General features: G+C 60.2%; 1 protein-coding gene across 1 annotated transcript in view; it reads left to right on the top strand.

The window, feature by feature from the left end:
- Nucleotides 1–11,908, top strand: part of HMCN2 (hemicentin 2) — a 149,629-nt gene that overhangs the window by 72,355 nt on the left and 65,366 nt on the right. The window contains exons 26-38 of the mRNA XM_035015614.1: nucleotides 1,510–1,704; nucleotides 2,236–2,366; nucleotides 2,682–2,829; nucleotides 3,200–3,326; nucleotides 4,601–4,755; nucleotides 5,641–5,919; nucleotides 7,333–7,614; nucleotides 8,273–8,381; nucleotides 8,576–8,745; nucleotides 9,613–9,767; nucleotides 10,135–10,231; nucleotides 10,687–10,782; nucleotides 11,547–11,723. Coding sequence (XP_034871505.1) covers nucleotides 1,510–1,704; nucleotides 2,236–2,366; nucleotides 2,682–2,829; nucleotides 3,200–3,326; nucleotides 4,601–4,755; nucleotides 5,641–5,919; nucleotides 7,333–7,614; nucleotides 8,273–8,381; nucleotides 8,576–8,745; nucleotides 9,613–9,767; nucleotides 10,135–10,231; nucleotides 10,687–10,782; nucleotides 11,547–11,723 — 2,121 coding nt within the window. The remainder of the gene's footprint in view (nucleotides 1–1,509; nucleotides 1,705–2,235; nucleotides 2,367–2,681; nucleotides 2,830–3,199; nucleotides 3,327–4,600; nucleotides 4,756–5,640; nucleotides 5,920–7,332; nucleotides 7,615–8,272; nucleotides 8,382–8,575; nucleotides 8,746–9,612; nucleotides 9,768–10,134; nucleotides 10,232–10,686; nucleotides 10,783–11,546; nucleotides 11,724–11,908) is intronic.

The raw sequence follows: 11,908 nt of genomic DNA, 5'->3' as shown, positions 1-11,908 counted from the left end.
TGTGTGTATTTGTGTGTGTTGTGTACGTATATTGTGTGTGTGTGTTGTGTGCGTGTGTTGTGTGTGTGGGACGTGTGTCAGGGGGGTGTGTGTTTGGTGTGTACCATGTATGTGCATATGTCGTGTACGTGTGGTCTGGGGGGCAGAGTGTGTGTGGGGGGGCCTGCTGCTTGTGTGCGTGCCGGCACGTGCGGGCGCACAGTGGGGAGCAGGCCCCCGGCAGTGGGGGGCTCCAGCGGGCTCGCGGGCGGGCGCAGAGCGTGAGAGCGCAGTGCGGGTGGGCGACGACCCTCCTTGCCGTCTAGGTGGCGGCAGAGTCCCGGGACTGAAGGCGAGCGCTCAGCGCAGGGCGAGGGGGCCGGGGACAAGGGGGCCGGGGACCTTCCAGAAGGCCGTGGCACCTGGGACGCCTGGGGTGGGCCACGTCCTGCCTGCCGCGCCCCAGGCCCGCCCAGCCCTTCCTGCCCGTGGCTGAGGATAAAGGGGTGAGAGAGAGAGAGAGAGAGGTGTTGCATTCGCCCACGTGGATTTGCCCGCACTGTGGGTCCCCTTGACCACCGTTGGCCGTGAGGGAGGGGGTGACCGAGGTGTCAGGGTGCTGTCCTCGGAGTTTGGGGAGTGCCCCCGTCCTACATGGCGCCTGGCAAGGAAGGTGGGCAGGGGAGGGCTTTTGTCCTGACGTTGTCCAGCAGGTCAGTGGGGTGGGGGGGGGGGGGAACACGTGTGACCTCAGCTCTGCTGTGACCACCGGGCGTGTGTGGCGCTCAGGAGGCCGGGTCATCCCCGCAGCCCCGATCTGAGGACCCCCCGTGTGCCCGGCCCCAGGGGGCAGCCGTGTATTCCATATCCTCTGTGCGCCGGGCCACGTGAGCCAACAGCCTGGTGGCAGAGATGGACCTTGGGCAGTCCGGCGTGAGTAGTGTCCAAGAAGGGAGTTCAGGGCGATTGTGGCGTCACGATGGGGCTGGGGGGGCAGTGCCAGGCCCCATGCCGGTGGAGGGAACAGCAGCCCAGCTGAGCCCGAGCCTCCCCTTTCGCGGTGCTGAGCGCCGCAGGCTCGCTCTCTCATTGAGCGCCCCCTATGTGCCGAGCCCTGGGCTTGCAGCTGGGGGGGCAGCAGGGAATCAGAGCGGAGACCCTGGCCCTTGCGGTGGGGGGGGCGGGGGGGGCGGGGGAGACAGGCGGTAGAAGAAATCTAAGTAAGCCATCCTGTGCGCAGTAGAAAGTTGGGGGTGACCAGCAGAAAGAAGGGAACTGGGAAGAGGGCTCTGGCCCCTTGCCTGTCACCCTCGGCACTGGGAGACCGATGGCCCTGCAGCCCTGGCTGGGACGCAGTGGGCGTGTGGGCGCCTGCAGCTTGGAGGGAGCTGCTCCTGTCAGCCCAGGGGGCGAGGAGGTGCTTGGAGTCACCGCTGGAGCGTTGGCGACATTTGCACAAGGTGGGGAATGTGGGTGCAGAGGGGAAAGAGGACAGAATGCTCGTGCTGATGACTCCATGCGCCCTGCCAGGGACGCCCAAGCCACAGGTCACGTGGCGGAAGGGCCCATCCTCGGAGCCCCTGCGTGGCCGGCCGGGCCTGGAGGTGCTGGATGAAGGCTCCCTGTTTCTGGCCTCAGTTTCTCCCACTGACAGCGGAGACTATGAGTGCCGGGCCACCAATGAGGCAGGCTCCACGTCCAGGAGAGCCAAGCTGGTGGTCTATGGTAAGCAGGGACCCCAGGGCGGGGGATGGCTTGTACACGCCTCCCAGTGGCACCCCAGGTGTGGTGGCGCCAGGTCCCCAGGGCCCGAGAGCTCACGGTGGGGCAGGGTGCGAGCCACCCTGGCCTGCTATATAATGACTTGCCTGGGAAGTTACAAAGATATACCCAGGCCCCACCTTCAGAGATTACGACTCAGGGGTCCTTCCCAGGTGACCATGACAACAGGTGTAAGTAGAACCAGGTGGATCTGGGGGCTCCGGCATCTTGCAAAGCTGAATGTCAGAGAAAGTGGCACGGTGCCCAGGGACAACTGGGGTGTGCGGGTCCCAGGGCGGGTTCTGAGGCATTCCCAGGTCCACACGGCTCCTGGTGGCCAGATGAGGGACTGGAGTGGGCATCCTGGGACCCCAGAATCTAGGGAAGGGCAGGAGTTGGGACTGCTGTCCAGGCCAGGAAGAGCAGCCCAGATGGGGTCTGGGTAGCCCTGGCTCTCCGGGAGGGACAGCTTCTCTGCTTCTCTTTCCTCCCAAGTGCCCCCTAGCATCCGGGAGGATGGGCGCAGGGCCAATGTGTCAGGCATGGCCGGGCAGTCCCTGACTTTGGAGTGTGATGCGAATGGCTTTCCAGCCCCTAAGATCGTGTGGTTCAAGGATGGGCAGCCGGTGGGTGTCCTCTGGGGGGGCCGGGCCGTGGGTGGGATTTGGATAGAGTATAGACCTTCTGGGTGGGTTCCTGCATGTGCCAGGTGTGGCGAGGAGATGTGACAGAGGTTTGGGGGAATGCGTTTGGCAGTGGAGAACTGCGTTCCCACAAGGAAGCCGGGGGCTACATGGTGGAGGGGGCATAGCACTGTTTTGGGAGTCAGAAGCCCCAGGTTCCAAGCCACTGACCAGCTCCCTGGGCCTCAGGTTCTTATTGCTGATGCTGGGGAATGGCCAGACCCCTCTCACCAGCTTCCTCTGGTCTCTCTTGCCCAGATTCCCGAGACGGGCCATCACTGTCTCCTGGACAAGCCCCGGGCCCTCCACTTTCCCAGGATCCAGGAGGGCGATTCTGGCCTCTACTCCTGCCGGGCGGAGAACCAGGCCGGGACTGCCCAGAAGGACTTCGATCTCCTCGTGCTCAGTGAGGGAGGCCTGAGCCCCTACCCTTTTGTGGGGGCTGGGGAGAAGGGGGACTTTGCCTGCTGGGAATCAGGGACACAGAGGGGCCCACGACAGACCCCATTCCTGTCCTCACAGAGCTCTCAGGACAGACATTAGACAGTCAGATGATTAACCCTGTAATTAGTATTGTGTTACATGCTACAAAAGTCGTGCAAGCTGCTGAGAAGGTGCAGAGCGGGCTCCCGACCCAGCCAGGGAGCTTCGAGTGAAGGACGGATGGGGAGGGAAGGGCGCACCGGGCTGGGGACCCACACAGACGAAGGCCCACCGCAGGGCCTTTGCCTGTGCAGGATCTGAGGAGTTTTCACCCCTCTGCCCCTCACCCCCAGTCCCTCCTTCCGTGCTGGGAGCCGGGGCTGCCCAGGAGGTGCTGGGCCTGGCTGGTACAGAGGTGAAGCTGGAGTGCCGGGCCTCGGGGGTCCCCGTGCCCCAGGTGGAATGGATCAAGGACGGGCAGTGAGTGGTCTTCCCAGTGGATGGCATGGGGGTGGCGCCCAGGCCGGGGCCGGGTGGAGGGGGGCCTTGGGGAGGGCGAACTCGGCAAGGAAGCCCCTCTCTCCCCTGGCAGGATTTTCTCATTACTTAGCCAGTCTTGCTTTTTGTTGTAAACTTTTTTTTTTTTTTTAGGTAAAATTCACAAAATATAAAATCAGTCATTCTGAAGTGCGCACTTCAGTAGTATTTAGTACCCGCAGAGCGGGGCACACCATCAGTCACCTCTCTCTAGTACCAGAACATTTCATCGCCCCAAAAGGGGACCCCATACCCATCAGCCTCTGGCAACCACTAGTCTGCTTTCTGTCTCCATAGAGTTGCCTGTATTTCAGATGAATTCCATGCAGTCATATAGTACTTGTCCTTTTGTGTCCTGCATCTCTAACTTAGCACACAGCTTTGGGGTTCATCCATGCTGGAGCAGGGATGGGTTCAGGCCCATCTCAGAGATGCCACGGCTTCAGCTCCAGACCACGGCAAGAGAGCAAATATCACAATAAAGCGAATCCAATGAATTTTTGGGTTTCCCAGTGTGCATGAAAGTCGTGACACTCTACTGCACTCTGTCAAACATAAAACAGTATTGTGTCTAAAAAACAACGTACCTACTTGGGGCGTCCGGGCGGCTCGGTCGGTCAGGCGTCTGCCTTTGGCTCAGGTCATGGTCCCAGGGTCCTGGGATGGAGCCCCGTGTGGGGCTCCCTGCTCAGTGGGGAGCCTGCTTCTCCCTCTCCCTCTTGCCTGCTGCTCTGCTACTTGTGCTCTCTTTCTCTATCAAATTAAATAAATAAAATCTTAAAAAAATAGCTGATTGCTAAAAAATGCTACCACCATCTGAGCTCTTAGTGAGTCGTCATCACGTGTAACAGATAGATGTTACAATCACAGCTTAACAAATATAATAATAATGAGGAAGTTGGACATAGTGTGAGAATGGTCAAAATCGTGACATGGAGACACAAAGTGAGCCAGTCCCATTGGAAAAATGGCACCAACGGGCTGGCTCGATGCAGACTTGCCCCAAACCTTCAATGTGTAAGAAACGCAGTATCTGTGTTGCATGAAAAAGTGAGGTGTGCCTGCACTTCATTGCTTTTCGTGGCTGAATAGTATTCCGCCGTAGGCATTCCTTGGTGGACGGGCACCTTTCCGGCGACTGTGAACCTTTCAGATTTGCTTTTCACCTCTGTGCAGCCCAGCCCTAACTGGTGGTATTCTCATGACCGCCCTTCCAGGCCCATCCTCCCAGGAGACCCTCACATCCAGCTCCAGGAGGACGGCCAGGTTCTCAGAATCACCAGCAGTCACCTGGGGGACGAGGGTCAATACAAGTGCCTGGCCTTCAGCCCCGCCGGCCAGCAGGCCAAGGACTTCCAGCTCAGAATGCAGGGTGAGCCCGGCCCCCTGTCACGGCTGCCCGCTGCATGGAGGGAGGATGGGGCAGAGACGGGGGGCCCTGGAGGAGGAGCCCCCTGGTCCAGTAAGGCTGCGGGGAGGGACAGGGAATCTGGCCCAGCGTTCCCAAATCCCATTGTCCCCATCCCCAGCTTTACAGCTTTCTTATTCCTGATCCTGCTCGGGATGATTGTTTCTTTAAAACGAGTTCTTTGTCTTACGTGGAAACACACTTATTTAAAAGGATATTTAGTATCGCAACTGTAAGTGGGAAGCCAGGGCAACCTGGCCTTCAGGGAAGAAGCTGTGGAAACAAATGCAGCAAGAGAGCACTGATATAGAAGGTACTAGAAGGGTTACATACACAGTCTACCAAACTGTGCCCTTCCCTTTGTTGTAATCAGTAGGGAAGGAGTTTGGGAAGGGCGGAGCTGTTCCATCCTGAGATGCAATGCTATTTCATGCTATGACCACACCCCCCCCTGAATCGCTGTGGGTATCACCAATGGTGAACTCCTGATTTCGGTCATTTTACGGATGGGGAGACTGAGAGCCAGAGAGGGAAAGTGCCCTGTGCCTGGTCATGCAGTGAGTGAGAGGCAGAGTGGGTCCAGAGCCCAGACCTGTGGCCCCTCTCCTCTCCACACCTCTTGTGATGACCGGGTGGATCCCACATCAGCAGGTCCCGAGAGGCCCGTCCTCATCTGTCCCCAACCCTCTACTGTCCCCGTGCCCCACGCATTCCACACCCTGCGCTAGGAGCCAGTGACATATGTAGGGCTTGTGGCCCACGGGCATGTGATTACCACTCTGGGGTTGGGACACCAGCCGCCTTGGGGAGGTTCCCTGTGACCAGCGCCCCCCCCATTGTCCTTCTCAGCGCCTCCCACCATCTGGGGCTCCAACGAGACGAGCGAGGTGGCCGTCATGGAGGGCCGCCCAGTATGGTTCTTGTGTGAGGCCCGAGGAGTGCCTGCTCCTGACATCACCTGGTCCAAGGACGGGGCCTCCCTCCCGCTCAGCGCCAAGGCTGTCTACACCAGGGGCGGCCGGCAGCTACAGCTGGGGAGGGCCCAGGGCGTTGATGCTGGCATCTACACCTGCCAGGCCAGGAACCCTGTGGGCGTCACTGAGAAGAGCACCAGGCTGGAGGTTTATGGTGAGCGGCCAGGGTTTGCAAAAGCAGTGGTCGGCTGGGGTGGGCAGTGCCGGGGTGGGGGCGGGAGACTCTGGGCCGTGGTGGGCCTGTCTTCAATAGTTGCCGAGGGGAGTGGCCAGAGGCCCAGGATAATGAGACTGAAAGGTTACCCAGGGAGAATGGCCATCTCGGCTTATACAGCTTCCCTCACCCAGACAGGCAGGATGCTGAGGCCGGGGGCAGAAGGGCCTGTCTGGGGGCCCAGGCAGAGCCAAGTGGAGAATCCACATTTCCCTCTGGGGTTTGCACGTTCACTGCTCTTCAGTGAATAATTAACTGCTCTTCATTAATCACTCACTGTGAGCCAGGGCCCCTGGGCTTTTCATAGCATCAGCTCATTTCATCAGGGTTCAGGGGCCTTGTCTCCCTGTCTCCCATTTACCCATGAGTGCAGGGGGCTCTGGGGGTGAGAGGCTAGCCGCGGGTCACTTGCTAGGAGGTGATGTGACCTGGTTCATGGTGTGCGGACGGGGGTCTGAATGTATACCTTGTGCTGTTTACCTGGGTGTAGACCCACTTTGAGGGGCTGGGCTCTGAGGGAAGGAAAAACTGAGTGTGGGTGGGCAGGCATGGGGTCTGAGCAGGCCCGTGGGGTCATCCTGGCCCCTCGAGAGGACTCAGCTCCTGAGCTCTGGCCCCTGAGGATGCAGAGGGCTTGGGTGCTGGAGCCACAGGGATCCTGAAGGGAAGCTGGGCTATCTGGGGTTCGCCGGCAGCCTCTGAGGACGCGCCCCGCTGCCATCTCGGGGACTCTCATTTGGGGATCGGAGGACCTCCTGGAAATGCAGTGGAAAATGCGTTTCCGTACAATTTTCAAAGGGGCTTGTGACCCAGACAAGACTGAGAGGCTCATCCCAGGCGGTCATGTCCCATGCCTCCTGGGGAGGGCTCCGTGGTCTCCACAACAGGGGGCCCTTTGGAGAGGAAGAGAGAAGTCCCCCTCTGGGGGGACTATCCCCTTGGCCATCAAGGGCTGACCCCCCATGGACCCTCCGGGCTTGGCCTGCCCCAGGCATCTACTTCCTCAGACCAGGGAAGGGACCAGAAGGAGCAGCGGTTCTGGTCTCGGGCCCTGGGGAGCCCATCGCTTTGAGTTCCGCAGAAATAGAGACCTACTGTGTGCAGACACTGAGATGCACACAGACAAGCTCTTGTTCTGCTCTCGGGGAGCTCGCAGGCATGGCGGGGATGGAGAGAAGAGGCAAGCAGTGTTGGCGGAGCGATGCGGCCCAGGGGCAGAGGAGGGGAGGGAATGCTTCCAGCCAGGGCCCCCGGGGAGCAGGTGGGTCAGCGAGGGGCTTACGCTGGCCTGCTGGGCGGGGAGCAGACAGGTGTCCCCCTCTGGTCCCTGAGCAGCCCCCGCTTCCTCCCTAGTACCACCCACCATCGAGGGCGCTGGAGGAGGGCCTCGTGTGGTGAAGGCTGTGGCTGGGAGGCCCTTGGCGCTGGAGTGTGTGGCTAGAGGCCACCCGCCCCCCACCCTCTCCTGGTACCACGGGGGACTTCCTGTGGCAGAGAGCAACGAGACATGGCTGGAGGCGGGAGGCAGCGTGCTGAGCCTGGAGAGCCTGGGGGAAGCGTCCGGAGGCCCATACAGCTGCGTGGCCAGCAGCCCCGCGGGGGAGGCCGTGTTGCAGTATTCTGTGGAAGTGCAAGGTGAGCTGGGGACTGTCCCCCCTGAGTCACCTGGGCTGTGGACCAGTCCTCCTACACCCACTGTGTGTGGGTCCCTGCAGGCCCTGAGGGGACACAAGGTGGTGAAGGCCCAGCATCCCCGTATTGCATGAGACAGGTGAACACACAGATCTGGGCTGGAGGTCCTGCAGAACTACGAGGGGGTGGGGTTGAGCCCCAGGATCATGCTTCCTGTTCCTGCTCTGGGACCCTGAGCCAGGTCGCTTGGGACAGGACCCCACTCTGCCTTCCACTCTTGGTCGACGGGCTGGACATTTGTCATAGACTCCCTGAGGCCCAAAGCTGGGCTATGGGCTCTGGTTCCAGGGTGGGGTGGGCCTTGCCTGCTTTCTTCGATTCGACAGACATTTCTCAGGCATCACCTGTGGGCCAGGGCCATGTGGTATTGGAGAGAAAGCCGAGAACAAGGCAGACAAGACTCCTAGGCCTCCGTCTGGTGGGGGGACAGACATTTAATAAACAGGCCAAGCCTGTGGGGAGACCAGAAGGTACCACTCACCCTGTGGTCCCATAAGGCCTCCTGGGGGACTTGAAGGGTGAGGTTTGGGTCTTGCTCGGGAGGTGCTGGGGACTTGGGTTTGCTCAGTCCCAAACTCCCAGTGGTGGGTCCTGCCCCCAGTTCCCCCACAGCTCCTGGTGGCTGAAGGCTCCAGCCAGGTGACCGCCCTCGTGGGACAGCCCCTGGAACTTCCCTGCCAGGCCTCAGGCTCCCCCGTGCCCACTCTCCAGTGCGTATGGGGCAGTGGAGGCCAGGACTGGGGTGGGGGCAGGCAGAGACTGCATGCTGGGGGTGTCGGTCGGGATGGGAGACACTCCCCCTGCCCAGGAGTACGGAGGAGGCTGCAGAGCCAGGGAGATCCTGCCCACCCTGCCTTCCCTGGCCTCTGGCTGAGCGACATGTCCCCCTCCCCACCCCCCTCAGGTGGCTGCAGAACGGCCGCCCGGCCGAGGAGCTGGCTGGGGTGCAGGTCGCCTCACGGGGGGCCACACTGCGCATCCACCACGTGGAACTGGGCCACGCAGGCCTCTTCGCCTGCCAGGCCACCAACGAGGCGGGCACCGCTGGGGCTGAGGTGGAGCTCTCCGTGCATGGTGAGGGGATATGGGCAGCCTGAGGTGCCAGGGGTGGGCAGAGCCAGAGGGCCGTGGCCTCCATCTGTGCCTTTGTCGCCCTGGTGGATGAGGGAAGGGCCCAGGGCTGGTCTTCCCTAGATGGCATTTCTAGGCGGGACTTTCCAGCTCCCCAAAGAGACACAGGTGTGAGAGGCTGGCCTCAGCTGATTCCACACTTGTCACATGTCCTATGTGCAGGCTCTCACTCCCCTCCCCAGCCCACCCTCTCTTCACTCGCTCTCTTCATGCTGACGGCGCTGACCTTTTTTCAGTTCTTTAAATACATCAGCTTTCTCACCTCCAAGCCTGCAAATACTATTTTCTCTGCCTGGAATATTCTCCCTCTTCCTCTTTGCCAGCCTAGCTCCTCCCTCTCTTTCAGGTCTGTCCTAAAACACCCCTTCCTCCAGGAAGCCCTCCTTGATCCCGTGGTGGTTCTAATCTGCCCTGCCTAGCCGACCTTGGCCATGGCCTACCACACACTGTATTAAAATTGCCTGTTGGGTTGTCCATGTCCCCTGCCCAGCTCTGGGAGCTCTGGGAGGGCAGCACTGTAGCCACTGTTCTCTGCTCTACCCCTGAGCCTGGTACAGAATAGATGCTCAGTGCACACGTGGATGGGTGGATGGATGGGTAGGAGAATTTTGAAGGGGAAGACCTGCTCTGCTGGCTCCTGGTCTGGTGCTCTCCCCCTGAGCCAAGTGTCTGTTGAGTTGAGTGGATGGAGGCCAGAGGCCGGCCCTGTAAGGATACTCCCTGCTCCCCAGGCATTGAGGGGATGGCTGCGTGCTCACTGCACCTCTCCTGACCCTGACCTGCGCCCTCCCTACCTCTCCCCTTGCCCAGAGCTCCCACTGGTGGCCATCATCGGGGGTGACAATATCACAGCCCTTTTCCTGCAGCCTGTGACCCTGCAATGTGTGGGGACTGGGGTACCCGCCCCAAGTCTCCGCTGGTGGAAGGATGGGGTGGCCCTGGCAGCCTTGGGGGGGAAACTACAGGTACGTTCAGGGGACCCAGGACTGGTGGGGCAACTGGACACAGGTAGAGGGGTTGCTTTTTAGAGGTCCTAGTGACCCCGAGGGGGGCCCTGGCAGCCTGGGGGCAGGATGAGCGCTGGGTTGTGGACCTGAAGAGGGGCGGGGGTCCTAGACAGCTTCAGCTATCAGAGGGACATAGTTTGGGGGGAAGGGAAGTGTCCCTAGACTCCGAATGCAGAGCTTAGAACTCCACCTCTGGAGCCGAACTGTCCCCTTGACTCCTTCCTCCCGCCCCTGGGCTCTGCGGCAACCCGGCTGCTCCCCACGTCCCAGCATCCCTCTGACCACATGGCACACACTCTGCCATCCCTCCTGCCCCCCACCCCAGATCGAGAAGGCAGACCTGAGGGATGAAGGCGTTTACACTTGTGCTGCGAGTAGCCTGGCTGGCGAGAGCAAAAGGGACGTGGCCCTCAAGGTGTTGGGTGAGGACAAGGGTGCCGGATGGGGGGTGACCCCGGGGGGGCCCCCGGGGCTGCTCTAGGGGGCCGGGGGGGATGGGATTTTAAAAACACAGCATGTCCTCATCTGCGTTCATACTTACCTTTGCTCGTCTTATTCATTTTTGGGTTCATTTACGTCCTTGCATGTGTGGGCTAATCCCTGGACTTGTCACTTTCCATCATGCCGGCTGTCAACTGTCCCTGTGGAGCTGGGTGCTGGGGTCGTCCCCGTTGTGCTCCTGCCATGAAGATGGGCAGCCCAATGCCTTGTTCTTGTGCGGGTTCAGGAGTGGGGTTCTTCCCTCAGAGGACATGAGCCATTCAGGGCTTTTATGGCCCACACCCTTCGGGAAGGCCAGGGCGGGACATCAAGGATGGCTGGGATGAGCTCCCAGAGCCCACATCCACCAAGCCAGGGCTCTCCTTGTCTCCCCTAGTGCCCCCCAACATTGAGCCGGGCCCGCTGAACAAGGCAGTGCTGGAAAATGCCTCAGTAACCTTGGAGTGTCTGGCTTCGGGCATGCCCCCTCCTGGTAAGACCCCTCCTCTGGGCTGAAAGCCATCTCCAAGCCGGCCCCCCGCTCCCCATCGAATGAGGCTGGCCGGTGCCCCAGGCAACACCTGGGCTGTGGACAGAACAGCAAGCATTCAGTAGGCTTTTCCCCTATTTCTCGAAATTTCCTCTCTTCCTTCTCGATATCCCAGTGACTGCAGGCCCCGGAGCTTTGGCATTGGTGTCTGAAGCAAGCGTGCAGGGGGCTTCTGTTCAGAGCTTGCAACTTCACAGGACTGCCCTGGGGCCCAGGGCCAGGACCAGGACCTCTGAGTTTTTGTCTGTCTGGGCTCTTCTTTAGACCAGCAGCTGGGGCAAGGCCAGGAGCTTGGGGCTAGGTGTGAGTGTTCGGCAGACAGGGAGGGCCCTGGCAGGGTGAAAGGAAGCTGAGGATACATTGGCCCATGCTTACGAGGGTGCTGATTTAGAGTGTACCATGTTTCCCTCTAAAGGTGGTTTCCTGGCAGGGAGATGAGGTGAGGGGAGTTGGGCTGGCTTTGACTCTCCTTGATCCTGGCTGCCCCAGCCTCCATCCCATGGAACGTCCCCTCTGCCTATGTCCTGTCTCAGACAAGACTGCCCCATTCCACCCCCAGCCTTCTTCCTGGAGAACTCCGGCTTGCTTGGTGCCTGAAATAAAGGCTTGCCATGTGGCCCACCCTGGAAGCCTTTTGTGGATGCTCATTATCCAGGTGCAGTCTGAAGGGCTGGCTGGACTGCTTGCATCTCTCTTCTCTCCCCCAGATATCTCCTGGTTCAAGGGCCGCCAGCCTGTCTCTGCCCGGAAGGGAGTGACAGTGTCAGCTGATGGGAGAGTTCTCCATATTGAGCGGGCACGATTTTCTGATGCTGGGAGCTACCGCTGTGTGGCATCCAATATGGCAGGCAGCACAGAGCTGCAGTATGGGCTACGGGTCAATGGTGAGCTGCCCCAGGACTAAAGGGGTCCTTGTCCAAAAAATTGTCCTTCCATTTGTTTGTCTGTCAGTCCATCCATCCATCCATCCATCCACCATCCATCTACCATCCATCCATCATCCATCTATCATCCATCATCCCTCCATCCATCCATCCATCCTCCAACCATCCATCCATCCATCCATCCT

The sequence above is a fragment of the Mirounga leonina genome, unplaced genomic scaffold, assembly GCF_011800145.1.
Source record: "Mirounga leonina isolate KUSES-001 unplaced genomic scaffold, KU_Mleo_1.0 Mir_170, whole genome shotgun sequence".
In the NCBI taxonomy this organism is placed as follows: Eukaryota; Metazoa; Chordata; class Mammalia; order Carnivora; family Phocidae; genus Mirounga; species Mirounga leonina.
Note: the sequence above shows the minus strand (reverse complement) of the source record. Positions and strands in the feature narration are given on the sequence as shown.